This window comes from Eublepharis macularius, chromosome 5, assembly GCF_028583425.1.
Source record: "Eublepharis macularius isolate TG4126 chromosome 5, MPM_Emac_v1.0, whole genome shotgun sequence".
NCBI classification, from domain to species: Eukaryota; Metazoa; Chordata; class Lepidosauria; order Squamata; family Eublepharidae; genus Eublepharis; species Eublepharis macularius.
The window spans coordinates 130164773-130181883 of record NC_072794.1 but is presented as its reverse complement, the minus strand read 5'-3'; the positions used below and the strand labels follow the sequence as shown (position 1 = coordinate 130181883).

General features: G+C 41.9%; 2 protein-coding genes across 3 annotated transcripts in view; one reads left to right on the top strand and one right to left on the bottom strand.

The window, feature by feature from the left end:
- Positions 1-2440: 2440 nt before the first annotated feature.
- TIMM17A (translocase of inner mitochondrial membrane 17A) lies at positions 2441-11013 on the top strand. Its single transcript, XM_054979689.1, has 6 exons — positions 2441-2531; positions 5913-6012; positions 6896-6959; positions 7589-7717; positions 8059-8169; positions 10780-11013. The coding sequence occupies exons 1-6, from the start codon at positions 2506-2508 to the stop codon at positions 10848-10850; spliced, it is 501 nt and encodes a 166-aa protein (XP_054835664.1). The 5' UTR covers positions 2441-2505; the 3' UTR covers positions 10851-11013.
- Positions 11014-11311: 298 nt separating this feature from the next.
- The window catches only part of ADIPOR1 (adiponectin receptor 1), a 35564-nt gene continuing 29764 nt past the window's right edge, over positions 11312-17111 (bottom strand). For both annotated transcript variants that reach the window (XM_054979687.1, XM_054979688.1), the window contains exon 9: positions 11312-17104. In XM_054979687.1, coding sequence (XP_054835662.1) covers positions 16976-17104 — 129 coding nt within the window. In that variant the 3' untranslated portion in view covers positions 11312-16975. The remainder of the gene's footprint in view (positions 17105-17111) is intronic.

The following is a 17111-nucleotide window of genomic DNA, read 5'->3' as shown; positions in this document are numbered from 1 at the left end:
CATACACCCAGTTATATTTTGGAATAAGAGGGGCAAGTGGTTCTGCTGCAAGTCTCTTTGTGTCCAGGAGTGAAATAAACAGCTTATCCCTTCTTCATTGAAGGTACTAGCAATGTTGTCAGGTTTTAAAAATAATGATGATAATGATAAATTTTCTTACATAAATAATGCCAGAGACTCTGCCACGGCCTTCAAAAGCTTGCTTGGAGGCAGCAAGAGGGAATGCAACAGCTGTGTGTCCTGCCTCATTCCTCCACCACTCCCCTCACCCTTCTTCCCTTCCTGCCTGCCATGAGACAAAACTGGAGTCTTATTTTGCTACAGCAAGCAGAGAGAAGAGCAGCAAGGAGGAGCTGTTAGAAGTGCAGCCACTGTGTGGTCTTCTGGTTCCGTTTGAAGGCCAAAACAGAGGCTCTGGATCAAAAGCTGGCCACCATATCCAAGAAGAAAGTGGCACAGTGGGTGTCCAATATGTCTGTTACTCCCAAAAGCTTTTATTGGGAAGCTACAGGACCTGTAAGAATCACACCACACCAAGCAATGAGTGTTCATTTATATGGGAGACAATAGAAGCAAGGTCTTCTGTTCTTTTTTAGAATATATGGAAAAGGCTATTTTGGAAAGTGTGGCTTACTGTAGCCAATTGTGGAAGTGCTGAGAAAATTCCTTCTACCCAAGTACTAGCAGTTGCAGAACAATGAATTCCATACTGTCTGGTGAACTCTTCTGCCTGGTGTATTTGGTTACCCTACATATTTGGAAAAACTGAAGCATAACTAATCCCTTATTGACAGGCCTAATAAATCTGGAGTTGTCCGTCAGTGCATGAGCTTTGGGATGACATGATTTTTCACATAAACTGGTAGTTCGCTCCTTGGTCCGCCACTCCCCGCTTCTCTTCCTAAATAAAAACTTTACAGATGATATGCCCCATCTGCTGGCAGCCTCTGTTATTGCAGAGACTTAGCACAGTAACTTATTGGGGGAAACCCATCCCTTTATAGAAAGAAAATGAACAATAACATACTGACACCTGAAACGTCATTACATTACATGCTTAACAATGTCCTTTTGCCATATACAATGGACAAATTGGATAGTCTGTCTGTAAGTGAATGATAGTACAATCCTAAGAAGATTTTCATCCTTCTAAGCCTATTGAAGGCTTAGGGTGCAATCTTGAGGAGGTCTTATTTCTGCTTAGAAATAAATCAAATTTTATTCAGTAGAGCTTACTTCCAGAATGGTGTTTTATGACTGCAGCCTTAGAAGGGTTTAACTATATGTAGGATTGAACTGTAAATAATCACAAAATACACAAGAAAAACAGAATAGTAGGATTTCAGTCCAGTGGCACCTTAGAAACCAACAAGATTTCCAGGATATAAGCTTCTGAGAGTCAAAGCTCCCTTCTTCAGATACAAGTAGGATCCATAGGCCAGTCAGGAGGTGGGACGGGTGAAGCAAAGAAGGGAGTCACGATGTAAAGGTACAATGTTGCAGTGAAGCTTGGATTACAGAATTACCATCTGTAAATTGTTCTCCCACTGTTTGACTGTTGTGATTTTGAATGTCAGACTGACCTGTTTGTCCAATGTAAAGAATGGAAGAGCACTGCTGATTCTTGATAGAACATATAACATTGGAAGATGAACAAGTGAATGAACCTGAGATGGTTTAACTGGTGTTGTTAGGTCCTGTGATTGCATTGTCAGAGTGACTATGGGGATAGAGTTGGCATCTTAGTTTATTGCAGGCCCTGGTTCCAGAGTCCATGTTCGCATCAGGAAGTACATTGTGTGAAGTTTTGTTTAAAGTTAGGGGCTGTCTGTGGGCAAGAAAAGGAACCTACTTCTAGTAAACATGCTTAGGATTGCACTGAAAATGTATTATTAAATGTCAAGGGGATTGAAATGCTCCCCCTACTATTTCTGAGTGTTTGTTTTTCTTGTTTGCATGGGAAAGAAGCATACTGTAGACATGATCAATCAAGATATGCAGCAGCAAGCGCCGTAAAGACCAAGTCAGAGCCCACTTCATCAAATGCACGCTTTAAACAAAAGTCAAGTAGCACGCATCTGATGAAGTGAGCCGTGCTAGAATCCACGATGTTAGTCTTTCAGGTGCCACCAGACTCCTGTCTTAGCTTAGATTCAAATACCATCGCAACAATCCTGACTGGCGATTTCGATCTCAACCCGAAGAGGTTTCCCGTTAAATTTCCAGTGCAGAGTAAGGAGATGATACAAAGCAACCACTCTGCGTCCTTAAAGAACCTTGCTCAACTGTCGCTTCTAATTTAAACGGAAGTTCATTCTCGGTGTGCCATTCTAGGCGTTCCTCCCTTCACCTCTATGGCTTATCGTCTACGAAACGCGTTAGCCCGGCCCTCGAACCTCGGTAGCCAATGGCTGCGCTTTCTCGCCAGAGCGAGGGGTGCCGGGGATCACGTGATCCTCATGCCGGCACCGCTTATCGCGCGCAGAGGAGAAGCCGGCTGCCAAGATGGAGGAGTACGCGCGTGAACCCTGGTAAGCCGTTGGCGAGCGGCTCGCGCTCTCCTTTCTGGCCCCGGGGGGCGGGGGGTTTGCGGGCGTCACTGACAGGCCCTGCCTTGCTGTCCCTTTTTCAACCTTTGCCTGAGGAAATCGACCTTGGGGAGAAACGACTGGGTCACCCGGTCGTTCCACGAGCGAGCGTGAGGTGTGGGCGCTGCTCGCAACCCAGAGAGGCCGAGTGGGTGTCAGTTCCGAGTAACTGTGAGGATGAAGAGGCCTTCAGGTTAACGCTGGCTTGTGAACTCTGATATGCTTATGTAGGGGTGGGTAGATTGTGGTCTGCCCCAGACCAATTTCTGGCAGATAGCCTGACGCCTTCTTGTTGCCGGGATTCTAGCATAGAATGCTGGACCAGGTGAACAGTGGTCTGATTTGACTTATGATGTCCTCAACTAAAGGCGCATACTCGGAATGACGTACTGATTAGTTATGCCTTTTCTGTTAAGAGAGCGTGAATATGCACTATTTCTTCATACATTTGAGCCATAGAAATTCTAGTACTGAAACACACAAGACTGACCACTACCTTGGTCTGAACTATATGGCTTAAGTTGAATATCAATTAGTTGAGTCTATCTTGGGCCATAAGCCGTTCTCTGCATTTTTCTCTTCCTTCTCCTATGAATATTCTGTTTAGCAGTTTATTCAAAACAATAAAGGAGGCAGTGTAGGGTTTTTAAAAAAAAAACTTTGTACAAGTACCATGTACATTAATGACAAGTAAAAAAAGTTCTAGCCTAGATATACTTCTCTGAAACTTCGTTCTGTTGTATTCCCTTAACAATTCCTGGAGAAAAATGAGATATAAAGTAAATAATATAGCTGAAGATGAGGGGACAGATAAAAGATAGGTTGGTAGGTGGATGTGAAGGAGAGAAGGCAGCAGGCAAAGATGAAGATATGGGGACTGCTAGAAGGAAAGCAGGAAGTAATGTAGGGAGGGGGGATACAACGGAAAGTGAGGTGCCCTCCACAACTCCTAGCTGGTTCCCCATCAGGGAGATGCTACCAGGGGGAGGAAAGGAGGGCAAAGTGAAGACAGGAGGGCAGATAAAGATAGATTGTATGATGGGTGGGAAGCAGGAAAAGGAGAGAGGCTATGAGGGCTTTCAGGAAAAGGAAATAGTAGGGATGGGGAAAATGAGATACCACCCCCAAGTCCTTGCAGGTCCTCCACTTGTAAATTTATAGAAGTATTTGCCTCAGTCTTCTAACAGGACCCATAATTTTTCATAATTGCTTGACTGCCAGAACACAATATTATGATCTAGTGTGCCTGCTCATAGAATTGGCAACAGAGTTGGTGCAAGGGTACAGCTGATGAATTCACACTGATACCAAGCTTACAGCCCAGGTGTTGTGATGTTGGGGCATCTTTTCCTCTCCACCATGGTATAAAAGAACTACATAGGTTCCTTATATGGTATTGCCAGAAGAGGGAAATTTACATAATCTTATCTCAACCATGAATCTTTTGGGTTTATCCAAGTTGTGGATACCAGCAAAACATAAAGACAGGACAGAATTCATGTGGATGTTATGCTTGTCAGGCATTACCCAGGAGTATGAAACTATGTTATGCAACTTGAAATTGCCAGCTGGGTGTCAAGATCATCCTCATTAAGTGCATAGTAAAGCTTACTACAGGGGCAAACACCCCCCTGTCCCTGATGTCATCGTGTTGTGCAAGCTTCACTGCATGTTAAAAAGGGAGTGAACTCACTGCTTGTTCTTACAGTTGTCATTTTAACTGGTATTTCATTTTTTAAAAAATGCTTTTTTAAAAAAATATTGTAATCTGCCTTGGAGACTTTTTCAGAAAAGAAAAGATAAAGATAATCTTTCTATGTAAAAGGCAAGACATTCTGGCGATGATGCACCTGAGTCGTCGCCAGTACGGCCTCCAGAGGCCGCTACCATGGGAAGGTCAGGCAAGCCAGCCTGTCCCTCTGGAGGATGCTGCCGCCACAGGACAGCCAGAGTTCCTGCACTCGGTTTTCTAGGGCCGTTTTTATTATTAAAAAAATGGAGTCTGCTGTTCTGTCCCAATTTAGGGAGCCCCTATCCAAGACTTTAGCCTCTAAAATAAACCAAGGCAGATAATAATTGGCAATTAAAATTTATTAGCGAAAACACTCAAACAATGCACTTTAAACAAATTCAGCTAAAGTGCATACCTAACAAGATAAGCACCCTCATTTATAGAATAAGGGGAAATTATTTATAATAGAACAGTAGTTTACATAAAACAAACGGGCCTGTATAAGTAAAATTCTAGAGTTAGCAGTAATTCCTAAAAGTTATCAAGTCATATAAACTACAACAGAGTAATAATTAACACTTCCTTTGGCACCTCTTGTTATCTTTTGGAGAACCAGAGGGGTAGAATTCTCGGCTGATAAAGGAGTGTTAGGAAGACAAGACTACAATATCCAAGGTTTTCTTGCAGCCATGTCTGTCATTAACTCAAAACACCCTCCTGTCTCACTATTTTTACCTACATTGCAATTTCTAACAGAGGGTGAAAATATGAAAGTGTGTGAAAGGGCACAGAGAACAAGGCAGGCAAGACTCATTTTTAACATGGCCTAACCAGACAATTAAATTTATAAGGGATTAGAAATTAAAGCTATATCCTTACAAGAAAATCCCTTAACTGTAACTATGTGACTTTTCAGGATGATACTGCAAGATGGCATATCAATAAATTGTCTTAACTGGTTTTGGATCTCGAGTTAGTCAGATATTCTAAGAAGCCAAGAACGGCTCTATGCAGTAGCAGCTTCTATTTCTGAAATTTTTATCTTATTCATATGCCATACGTTAGCAAGACCAAGAGTGTTGACTGTTCCCCCCCACCTCCCTTGACTTACAACAGTTGGGTACAAAAATATACCAGGGTTTCTGTTATTGGCCACCTGCAATAGCAGCAGGTATCTCCAAACAGGCTCAGTGAATCTCAATGAGAAAGGTAGACAATAACACAAATAAATAAATGGTAATTGATATCACTGTCTCCTTGCCCTTCTGCTAGTTTCTGCGAGGAAGGTTTGGGTGAGCTACTGCCCAATATGTGCCCTCCCAAGCTGAGTGATTCCTGCAGCCTTAGCTTTTAGGGCCACAAGGACCACTCAGCTTGGCTTGCTTCAGGGCTATTTTCACTTCACAAGCTGCTCCTGCCAAGAACTGACTTGCTTGGTAAGTACAGGAGATAATCTGGGTGTGTATTCAATGGGGAAAAGAGATGTTATATTTTTAAGAAGACAAAGAAAAGGTTGTGGTTGAATATGAACTATGTGTTTGCAGTGGTGTGATACTTATATGGCAGAGTAACATGTGCGCTCTTTCACTCAGCCCGTGGAGAATAGTGGATGACTGTGGGGGTGCCTTCACAATGGGAGCCATTGGTGGTGGGATCTTTCAAGCCATCAAAGGGTTCAGAAATTCCCCAGTGGTGAGTGACAAGAATTTTTTGTGGATAAGAGTTTTGGTTACATTCTCTTCAGTATTAAACTGAAGGGTATTAAACAGTCAGGTCTCCTAATTGGAGACATCTCTGGCAGCTATATAAAAATCTTGCTGCTTCGGGCTGTGGAAGAATTTAAGTGTGGAAGAACCTCTTTGGAGACCCAATACTGCATGCTTAAAACCATCTCAGTTTTAGCACAACTGTGTAATGGTTTGGATCCAAAGTACCATCAGTGGAGCAGTGCTCACCAGAAAACAAAAACAGGATTTACTGGTTCTCCCCTCCCCATGCAGCTTACTGAGCCCATGTAATTCTGCTCCTAGAATTAAGGGGATCCTCATGAACAATGGGGGGAGGAAGAAATCAGCTTGCATCCTGTAAGTTAGTTCATTAGGATAAGTACAGTAATGCTGGCAGAACAGTAATTTTGGATCATGCCAATCAATAACTTTTGTGCAGGTAATAAACTATTTTTCTTTCCATTGCTGTTTGTTATGAAGGCTTTCACCAGCAAAAACTTACAAAACAACTTGTATATGTCTATTGAGTATACACCGCCCCCCCCCCCCCAAGTTTATAGGTGAATTGATCTGTGGCTGAAAGATAGAACTACATGGGCCCAGGGGAAAAAAACCCTTTGCAAACCTGCAAAATGTTGCTCAACAGTCATAACTATTACATTTGCCACTTCTATCTACAGACTTGAAATATCAAAGTGGTTGGGAAGGAATCATTTCAGTCTCAAGAACCTCCAAAAGATCTCGGGGTTAAAACTAAGTGCAACTATTGAAGATAAAGCAAAATACAGTATTGACAATCTCTACATTGAATTTTATTTGCTTCAATTGTGTTTTTTCATTTATTGCAGGGTGTAAATTATCGATTGCGGGGTAGTTTAACAGCAATTAAAACCAGAGCACCACAGTTGGGAGGTAATTGTGCTATTTGTATATTATAGTTTCCTACTTGGATTTAAAGGAAAACTGACAGATTTAAAGGAAAACTGACAGAAAATGTCAAATGAATTGGTATATATTCCTATTCATATAACACTTAAAGAATTGGCTCTTAATGGACAGTAAGCTGTTTATTTTTTATTCTTTACCTAATTGTAAACACGTTAATCAGTTTTGCCCAATACCAGTTTTCGCCTGTGAAGCCTGCATTGTTTCATGCCAGTTTTGGGATGTGTACTTACATGAACACACATGAACCTGCTTTATACAAAATTGGACCAATACAGTCCGTGTTGTCTACACAGACTGGCAACAGCTCTCCAGAGTCTTAGGCAGAGGTCTTTCACATCAGGTACTGCCAGATTCTTTAGCTGGAGTTGCTTGGGATTGAACCTGGGATGCTCTGCCACTGACCCACAGCACCCTTACATCATAAACTGTATAGTTGCACTTTCTGGAAGAATCATAAAACACAGGATGACTCTTTTTCAAAAGAATGTTCTGAAAAGAGAGTTTGCAGAACCTTAGAACATGAATAAGGTAAGCAACTGTTAGCACTGTTTTAAATAGTTTTGATATCTAAATAATTTTCTTACCTCATATAGGTAGCTTTGCCATCTGGGGTGGTCTTTTTTCCATGATTGACTGCAGTATGGTGAAAGCAAGAGGAAAAGAAGATCCTTGGAACTCCATCACCAGTGGTGCCTTAACAGGAGCCATATTAGCTGCAAGAAGTAAGGCTTTAAGGGTACTAAGAATTAAGGAAGTGCACTGAAAAAATCATTTTCTGTTTTGGATCTGGAGTTTCCAAAGGAACTATGTACCATTTATTAGAATATTAAGAACAAAATACTCTTTGTTGCATCCTTACCAAAGTTGAATTCTTAGCACTGAAATGAAACATACAATTCGAGAAATGAACTTCCCAGCTCCTATACCTTTCCTCTGAAGATGTATAACATGGATTGTTTGAAACTTCCAATACTGAACCTTGTTAGCAGTGTGTAAGACAGTATTTAATGTCACATCATTATAAACTTTTTAAAACCTATTTTTCCCATGCTCTCTCTTTCAGATGGACCAGTTGCCATGGTTGGGTCTGCAGCTATGGGAGGAATTCTTCTAGCTTTAATTGAAGGGGCGGGTATCTTATTAACAAGATTCGCATCTGCACAATTTCCAAATGGTAAGATATATGCTATAGTTCAGGGAACAATGTTTGCAGTGCTTCCTTAGAGGCTTATTAATGAATTAACAATTGGCTTCCCCTTGAGGTAAGCAGGGGATATTCTGAAAGGTAGACAGAGGTTTACAAACAGGATTTGTTAGGAAAGACCAAAGCAATATAACAGAGAGATGTGACTGTTTCAACAGGCATAGAGGCCTAGGATGTAATTAACTTTAAGCTCATGTTCCACTGCTGTCAGCTGAGAGTGCTGATGGCTGCAGATCTTTCACTTACTTACTCCCCAGCAAATCCTATCCAGTCCGTTGAGGTGGGGAGCTGTGCTGAAGGGTGAGAAAGGGACACACAATTCCTCTTCCTTCTGTCAATAAAGCTGTGCTGATGAAAGAAGGGGTTATTTCATTCTCCTCGGTGTAACCCTCCAGTCTGTGTGCATCCCACAACCCAAGGTATCAACTTTCCAGGCTTGTGTGGGGGAGGGGAAATAATCCACAATCCTTGTGCCCATGGGATGGTTAAATATGTGGGCACCTAAAGACGATGCCATAAACCTGATGAGATTTGCTAACTTCTGTGTTAGGAATATCCAAAGTGTATTTGTGACAGGTATCTGGTATTCTGCAAAAGATGTTAGTGTGTCATGAAAACATTAATCGGAAATTCAAAGGATCCTATGAGCCTAGCTTATCTACACACACAAGCGTTGCCTGCTACCTCTTTTCATGACTTGGTAGTTTGACTTTGCCTCCTCCTAATCACCTTTCAGTACAATCACTCCATTGCAGAGACAGAGTGCTCAAGGAGGCATGTTTATCACAACAGTAATCTTTCCAGAAACAGGCATGGGTCATTCTGACACATTCTAAATGAAAACTTTATTGGGTAAGAAAGAGAAGTGTGCCTCCAAACCGTGTTTAGCATCTGGTTTAGTAGTAGCAGAAAATAAGACATCACCTCCTTGTAATGGAAAACACATTAGTTTGGAATAGCACTCTTCTTGCTGTTAAGTACTTTAAAGTCGATTAACTTTGGCTGGATTTTACCCTGGGTGATCAAGCTTTCCTAGACTAAGACAAGGAAGTTCAGTGATTAATATAGAAGAATTAAACGTTTTCTCTAATGAACAGTGACATTTAAAAGTGGTTAGCTTTGGTTTGGAGACAGCGTCAGAAGAAAATGTCAGTAATGGCACTGGTGATACCTGACTGATCTAATCAGTCTGTTGTAAAGTGAAAACTTCAGTACCCATAGGATAAATGAACGTAAGCTAGGCCATAAAGAGCTAGAGCACTGATCTAATCCATATTTGCTTACTTATACACTAGAGCTCTGCTTGCATCTTACTAGCCACAGCTGAAGGTCAACTTTGAACTAAACTCAGTCTGTGTCTACTGTTTTGTGGTTGGTCTATTAATAAGGACATAAATAGAAAATAACCTGTGTATGACTGAAATACTTGATTGGAAAATATATCAAATTTTGATGTATTGTGTCAGGGCTTGCCGCCGCTGCCGCTGGGCGTGGCATTGGGCGGTCTGCTCCTGACGTCATAGGGGGGCCAGGGATGCTGCAGGACCCTGCTCTGTGAAAGGAGGGGCGGTATACCTCACCCAGACTCCCTCTCAGTCCACTCGCTGGCCTGCTCAACCTGGCCTGCTTGCCCCCTGTGTCCTTCTTCATCCCCTCCTTCCAGAACTCTCCTCCAAACCTCCACTCTTGCATTGCACCGCTCTCACTCCACATTATCACTCCTTACTCACATCCACCACCACAGGGCTCTTCCCAGCCAGCTTTTATAGGGCTTCCTTCTACTGCCCCACCCCTCTTCCAGCCCAGTCTTGGGCTGCACCAAGCAGTTGCAGCTGGGGTAGCTGATCTGGCCCCACTGACCAGCACCAGCTGTGCCTTGTTCCCTGGCTGCCCAGCCTCCCTGCCTTGGCTGATTGCTGAAGGCCTGTCCAGCTGCAGTCCCCTGGCTAGCAGCTTGGCCTCCCTGGCTGAGCTGATGGCTGAAGGTGGGTCCAGCTGCGGCTCCTTGGCTGGTTGCCCAGGGCTTCCTGCAGAGTGCCTCCAATAGCCCCACCTGGAGTGGCTTGGCTTCTGGCAACTCCTGGGCCAGGCTACTATTTTCTAGCTGGGGCGTGGCTTTGGGCTGTTGGGGCTGCTGCTGCTTCTCCTCCTTAGGTAAGGTCTTTGGGTGGGTGACTGCTGGGCCCCCAATCCCTCTGCCCTTGCCCCCTTCTGCCTTGCGTAGTCCCCTTTCCTTCCCCAGGGGAGTGGGACTCGCTGGCTTCTCTCTGTCTCCCCCTGACTCCTGAGGCCCTGGGCCTTTGCCTCTTGCCCCTGGCGCCGGCAGGTTCTGGCTCCATTTGCCCATGGGAGGGGATGACCTGCTGTCCCCAGGCTGCCCCCTCTGCTTGCCAGTCAGACCGGTTGACCTACTGCCTGCTGGCTGACCGGTTGACCTGCTGGCTGCTGGCTGCCCCCTCTGTTTGCCCGTCAGCCCGGTTGACCTGCTGTTCCCTCTTGTCAAGTCTGGGGGCTGGGGCTCAGACCCCGGACACATTGCAGAATAGTCAATATAAATTGAAAATGTTGCTTAAATTACAGGCCCTCCATTTTCAGAAGACTCCTCTCAGTTGCAGCCCTCTCCCTTTGGAGACTACCGGCAATATCAGTGATTCCTGGTATTCTGCTCTTCCATTTTGTCACTCGTAAAAGAACAAGCATCGGGAGAAGACCTTTCATTGAATATGTACAACCAGACATTCATGCAAGCTTTCACAACATTTAGAACATCCACAAATAGCAGGAATCTATTACTGTAAACCAGTGTAGTCATTTAGTTATATCCTGTTACAAGAGGACTAACATTGTAACAGCTTGGTTACAGTTGTGAAAGAACTGAACCCATGGCCTTTACAGTATGGCATTGACCACACTGGTGCCATTGACTTTTAAGCCAACAATGCATTGAACTAGATGGCTGAAGACAGCATGCAAGAAACATAGCAGGTGCCTCAGTTGGGCAGAAAAGTAGCATACAGACAGATTAAATAAACGAAGACAACTAAAGTGGGCTGCTTTGGTTTTTATCAGGCTATTGGAATGAATGACTTCTTATTGGGATGTCCCTTGAAACATTACAGAAATATTTCCAATCACTTTGTAGCATAAAGTATCTTGCATTGTAAATTGACTTCTTCCAGAATTGTCCTAGGCGGTGAAACTACTGAACTTTGATTCGTACTCATTTTGTAAGAGAATGGAGTATTAAGGACAATCAGATAATGTAACTTGCACACAAAGTCTATTCTGCCCCAGGTTTCCAATCCAATGACAGCTTTTATAACTGGTATTCCTAACCTCATTCTTTTTTCCAGTGGACTTTCTAAGTAAATTATGAATATGCCTGTTTTTAGTGATGGCCAAGTCATTGCACAAGGAAAGAAAAAATTCTCCTTTTCTTCCTGGCTGCCTTGTAGAATAAAAACAGTCCAGTGAAAATTTCAGGCAATATATTGCTGTTACTGGAAAAGTAATGATCCCATTTGCTCAGAGTTCAGTTTTGCAAAGAAGTATGCTTGTAAATGTGCACAGTGGAATAAAAATTATTGCTGCTAATTCAGCTGTCTCTGTATTGTACCATGTTACACTGATTATATATTTTTATTTTGAGTTGTGTTCAATAAGTGTACCTTCCCTCTTTGAAACTTTTAAAGATGTTTTAATGGTTTGTTAATTTCAATTATTGATTTTGACTTGCATTATCTGCTGCCTCTTCATATGTTTTCTTAAAAATCTGTAGCAGGGTTCTACAATTTAAGACTGAAAGTGGGAACTCCTAGGATTAACCCCCCCCCCCCCCACACACACACACCAAGACAGAGAATTAGATGTCAGGGGAAAGCCAAGCTAGAACTTTTCTCTGTGTCATCTAATTTTCTAGATTTTTCAGAAAAATCCTGAAGAAATCTATAGGAAATAACGCTATTTGTTCCAAGCAACTTGTTGTAGTAAACATCCTGATCCTAGTTGTAGTTCATTCCTTGATCTTTCTATGTATCTTTTATCACTATAAATATCTATTACAGTATAATTCTACAATCTGTTTAAATTAGGGTACATAAGGAAGATGAACAAGGTCAAATGTAGACCTGTGGTAAACATATTTGTGGTCTTGACATATACCACACTGAAGGTACTAGCTTATCCTTGTCAGACAAGTCAATAGCTGCTACAGTTCTTATGTTTACCTCGGTAAAATTTACTAGCTGCAGAAGTATTTTTACAAGTATAAGATCTTTCCTAGCTGACAAGTCATTGGAACTGTTACAGTCATCAAGATCTACTAATTTAAAAATATTTATTGCTCAAACATCTGAACATCATTTAATTTCCCCTAGTTACCAAACTGTTATGCGTATACCCAACAGAAAATAATGAATACATCTGTTTCTCTTATTTGAACATTTACATCTAAGCAATAAATCTCTATCATTAGTCCAATTATAATGGAGTCTTTTTGCAATAATCTGTTAATCCCCTCAACAATCAGTTTTCAGATTTTCTTTAGTTACTTTAATTAGTTGTCTAAATTTCTCTGTTACATTTGCTTTTACTACTTACATTTGCCCTCTAACAATTTTAATATCCCCCTTTGACTGAGCAAACTTGACACTGATTTTAGCGAGGTTAGGGCATTTGAGTCACACGGTTAATGTATGCAATACCTCAATTTACCTTCAAATAGCCTTTCCAGTTCCATTTCGCACCTGCCTTTTGTGTCCATAAAAAATAGCTACCTCATAGCAGCTACAAAGGTTTTGTGCAATAAAATTTGTTACTATAACGGCACTTTTTTTACTGGTTGCAAAAATGCCTCTCTGCTTTCTGTTTTTCTTTCCATAGTAGTATTCTGTTTGCTAAGCAATTAAACAAGCCATATGTACTCAAGATTGCTTGGTTGTACTAAAACATGCAAAATGACGTCTTTCTCAGGAATACTGTCCCAATCCTTTCTAGTCCATACCATTTTAGGTGAGTGTAACAAGATTGATCTTCCTGTTAAATTGAGATCTACAAAAAATTATCAGCTGAAGATATCAAATTCATCTCCTTTAAGTGATGAGGATTCTTGGGCTCTTTGTAGAAGACTTGACTTTTTTTATCTTTCCACTCACTGTGCTCATACTACTTTTCAGATTAAGGGTAGATGCTTGTGCTGTTACTATCTCCTTGACATTTAACTATTTCAGTTAGTTTCTCTTGCAGAATTGGATCCATTCACTTTCCTAAGAGTTCTAGAACACAACCTTAAGGATTAAACTTTAAACAAACCTTCCTAGTTAGTGTGCAATGCTAAATCAACAATGTATACTCAGCGTGGCTACAAAAACTATTTAGGAAGATGGAAAAAATAAGGCAAAGGAACAGCTGCAATGCCCTCTTAATGGTTGAAGCTAAGGAATTCCCTTGGGGAGATATTTTGATCCCAACATATGCTGGTCCTGTGCTCATCTTGAGCAGGTACTGGTTGGGCAAGCACTAGTCATAGTGCCTGCAGCATGGGATTCATGGACTATGCACTGAAGGGTAATTTCTTATACTTTCCATTGAACAGGAAGTCCAAAATGCGAACCAGCCAAGTTCCCAAATGGAAAGGAAATTAATTGCTGTGGAATTGTGCAGGAGTCGGCTCATCTCAGAAGTAAAAAAATGTTCATGAGTTTGTTCTGGCAGAAACATGGTTAAGCTTGCAGAGCTCTTTACAGAAAACAAGACCTAGCTAGAATGCAGCTGTTACCTGCAGGAGATTCAACCATAGCTTAACCGCATCTAATTTCTAAAGCATCTGGCAAAGGACTAACCAAAACTGATAGCGTTTTAGTATGCTTGAGGTAGATTGCACCAGTCTATTTTGTTCAGCCTTCTTGGGGTGGCCGGAATGGAGGTGAAAGTATGGGGCCAGAATCCCTAAAATATAGTATGCCACACACTTTTTCAGAACTAAGGGTAAGAAAGGAAGAGCAGTACTCTTATAAAATCCCTGCTGGACAGGAATAAGCACAAGTACCATTCTTAAACAGTACATGTGTAATTGAAATGAAAACCTGGCTGGGTTTTCCTCAGTGAATAACTTAGAAAAAGAATCATGACAACCATCTACACCTTGAGAGATGTGGTTTTCCTCTTTAAAAAAATTAATGGTTCTAGAGGGCTAGTGAGTTTCTTTACTACACAGAAATGGCCCCTCAAATGATTCACTGAACTGCACTTTAGTTGCTTAGCCTATTGGCAGCTAACTGCAAATAACGTACAGGACTTTTACAACACAAGGGAAAATATCTTCAATCACCTCTGGGTAGCAATACACATGGCAACAGGTTGCCCTCTCTCACCAAGCTGATGGTTTGTGACATTCATTCTTATAAAAAAGGTCACTAAAAACAAGTGCTGATTCTTTCAGACAGATGAAAGGGACAGATCCTACCTTTAGGAGATTAGTTTGTGAGGCACAACAGCACCAACAAAACATTAAATCCTTGAAGGAGGTTTAGACCTACTTCAACTTGATACAAATACAACTTAATCACTTACTGTCCCCACCAAACTCAAGCTGAAATAGAACTGGAATTGACACGTTCAGCAATGTTTAGAGTATATGTGTTAGTATTACAGTACGTGTGTTAGTATTAACTAACCATATTTTAGACCTGGTTTCAGCAGGGAGTAATTGATTTACTATAAGGCTATAAAATCAAGCACATATGGACTCCCTTGTAAAATATGATATGAACTTCTGAATAGTTCCTGTAACTGGACATTGGGCAGAGGTAACCAGCAGGGTCAGCTTCCATCCTGCCCACTAAATCCAGACTGACAATTTTTGTGCATCTCCACCTATAACTAGCATAAAAACAGGCAAGGCCTTTTAACCAGCAGCATCTATTCTTACCTACAGCCTAAGAGCAAGCACAAAGGAGAAAGACTAAAGCATACTTCAATGGGGTGGGGAGGTGGGAGGTCTCCCCTATAGAAAAAGGGGGAGGTTTCCCACTATCAGGTGAAAGAGAAGTCCAGCTCACAACTTCCGCTGGCAAAAGAGAATAATAATAATAATATTCAATTTATATACCGCCCTTCAGGACAACTTAACACCCACTCATAGCAGTTTACAAAGTATGTTGTTATTATCCCCACAACAATCATCCTGTGAGGTGAGTGGGACTGAGAGAGCTCTGGAAGAGCTGTGACTGATCCAAGGTCACCCAGCTGGCTTCACGCGGAGGAGCGGGGAATCAAACCCAGTTCTCCAGACTAGAGTCCCGCCACTCTTAACCACTACACCAAACAGTCAAATTGTACATGTTAACAAGGAAATCTTAATGGTGAAATGAAGAAAGAGCTCAAATTTCATAATTTCCAGCAACAGGAGGTTACTCCACAGCAGACCAGAGAATTTCATTAAAAGGGGGTGGAGAAGCTTAAGCACAACGCTTCTAAAATACTAAAAGGAATCCACCTTTTTGAAAATTCTTAAACAAAGCAGATCCCAGGCACATAAGTAAAGAAGGCTATTCTGCCAGGATCATTCTGGTAAGGATGTCTAAGAGGTAGAGAGAAGAAGGGCATACAATTGCTGATCTACCATAAGCCATCAAGAAGATGGAAGACAGTCCACCCCTTATGCTTCCCAACATGGCCACAATGCAAAGAACTGTGCAAGCAAGTCGGTATATGTTGCTGGATTTTCATTTCACCTGTTTCCCCTCTATCTTCCAGAAGCCACTGTATCTGAAAGCATAAAAGACTTTAGAAACTCAGGAGCTTCAAACAGTCAGCAATGCTATGCAAGAAGCTGCTTTTTGAATGTTTTTAAGGGGGGAGGGGGGAGGACTAGGTTGAATGGCTGCAGAGAACACAAGACATTAGCAATGCACTTCCGTCCAGATAATCATAGGGCCAATGATATAGAAGCACAGAACATTTGCAAGTGCCATACCTGCAGACCCAGTAGGATGATTTGTGTAGCCTCAAGGAAAGAAAACCCATCCAGTCCCTCCAGGAGAAAAAAATTATCTGCAGGCATTTGAGCTGAACCCTTGAGCTGCCCAGCATTAAAAGCTACAGACCTTTTATTTCAGTCACCGTGTCATAAAAGCAACAGCAGCTCTACAATCCTCTAAACACCCTACCTGTAATACCATGAACAGCTCTCCAGTATATGCTAGAGAGATAGCAACTTTTTTTAAAGCTTATTAAATATTAAATACTCTTTTTAGGTTTACATTACTTTGTCAAGAAAGAGACAAATCTCTAGTTAAATGGCCCTACACATCCTCCTCTGAGCTCTCCTGCTATGAGCTGCCAGCGCCCTACCACACAAATGCAACTTATCTTTTACAGGTCCAAAGGAGAAATGGGTATCTCATGGGTCACAAACATTTAGAGTTTCTTCAAGCATGGGTTATGTGTGCAGCATCAAAGAACAGGTTACAAGCCCCTTTCCTTTTTTGCCAGGTGCCAGAATTTCTCTAATGTCCAGGAAACACGAATGTAATTCCTGTGAGTAATCAACTCACTTGTTAAGAAGGGGCTTGCTGCTGGAGGCACTTCCACCCAGTAGATACCGTTGGCAAACCACCCCCACCCCCCAATCCCATCTTCCTGAGAGAAGGAAAGCCAGGAATGGCCATTGCCAACGATGCCAAACTTCTTTTTTAAAAGTTCAGTCTTCTTTTGATTTTAGCAAAGAAGTAACTAAAAGCACTTGGGAAGCTTGTACTAAAGTCCTCTAAAGTTCTCAGAGAAGAGAGTCATCAGTACATCCTCCTTCAAGTCCATAACGGAATTCCTGCAAATTGGAGACTCCATAGAAATGGACAAAGGCTGCAGCCACCACGAGCACATGAAAGATCTGATGTGACTGGAACTGTGGA

Bases quoted from the DNA above. Each gene is read 5' to 3' on its own strand.
- TIMM17A (XM_054979689.1), top strand. From the start codon at position 2,506: ATGGAGGAGTACGCGCGTGAACCCTG. The intron at 2,532-5,912 runs GTAAGCCGTTGG...TCTTTCACTCAG, and splicing joins GAGTACGCGCGTGAACCCTG to CCCGTGGAGAATAGTGGATG. The intron at 8,170-10,779 runs GTAAGATATATG...CTTAAATTACAG, and splicing joins ATCTGCACAATTTCCAAATG to GCCCTCCATTTTCAGAAGAC.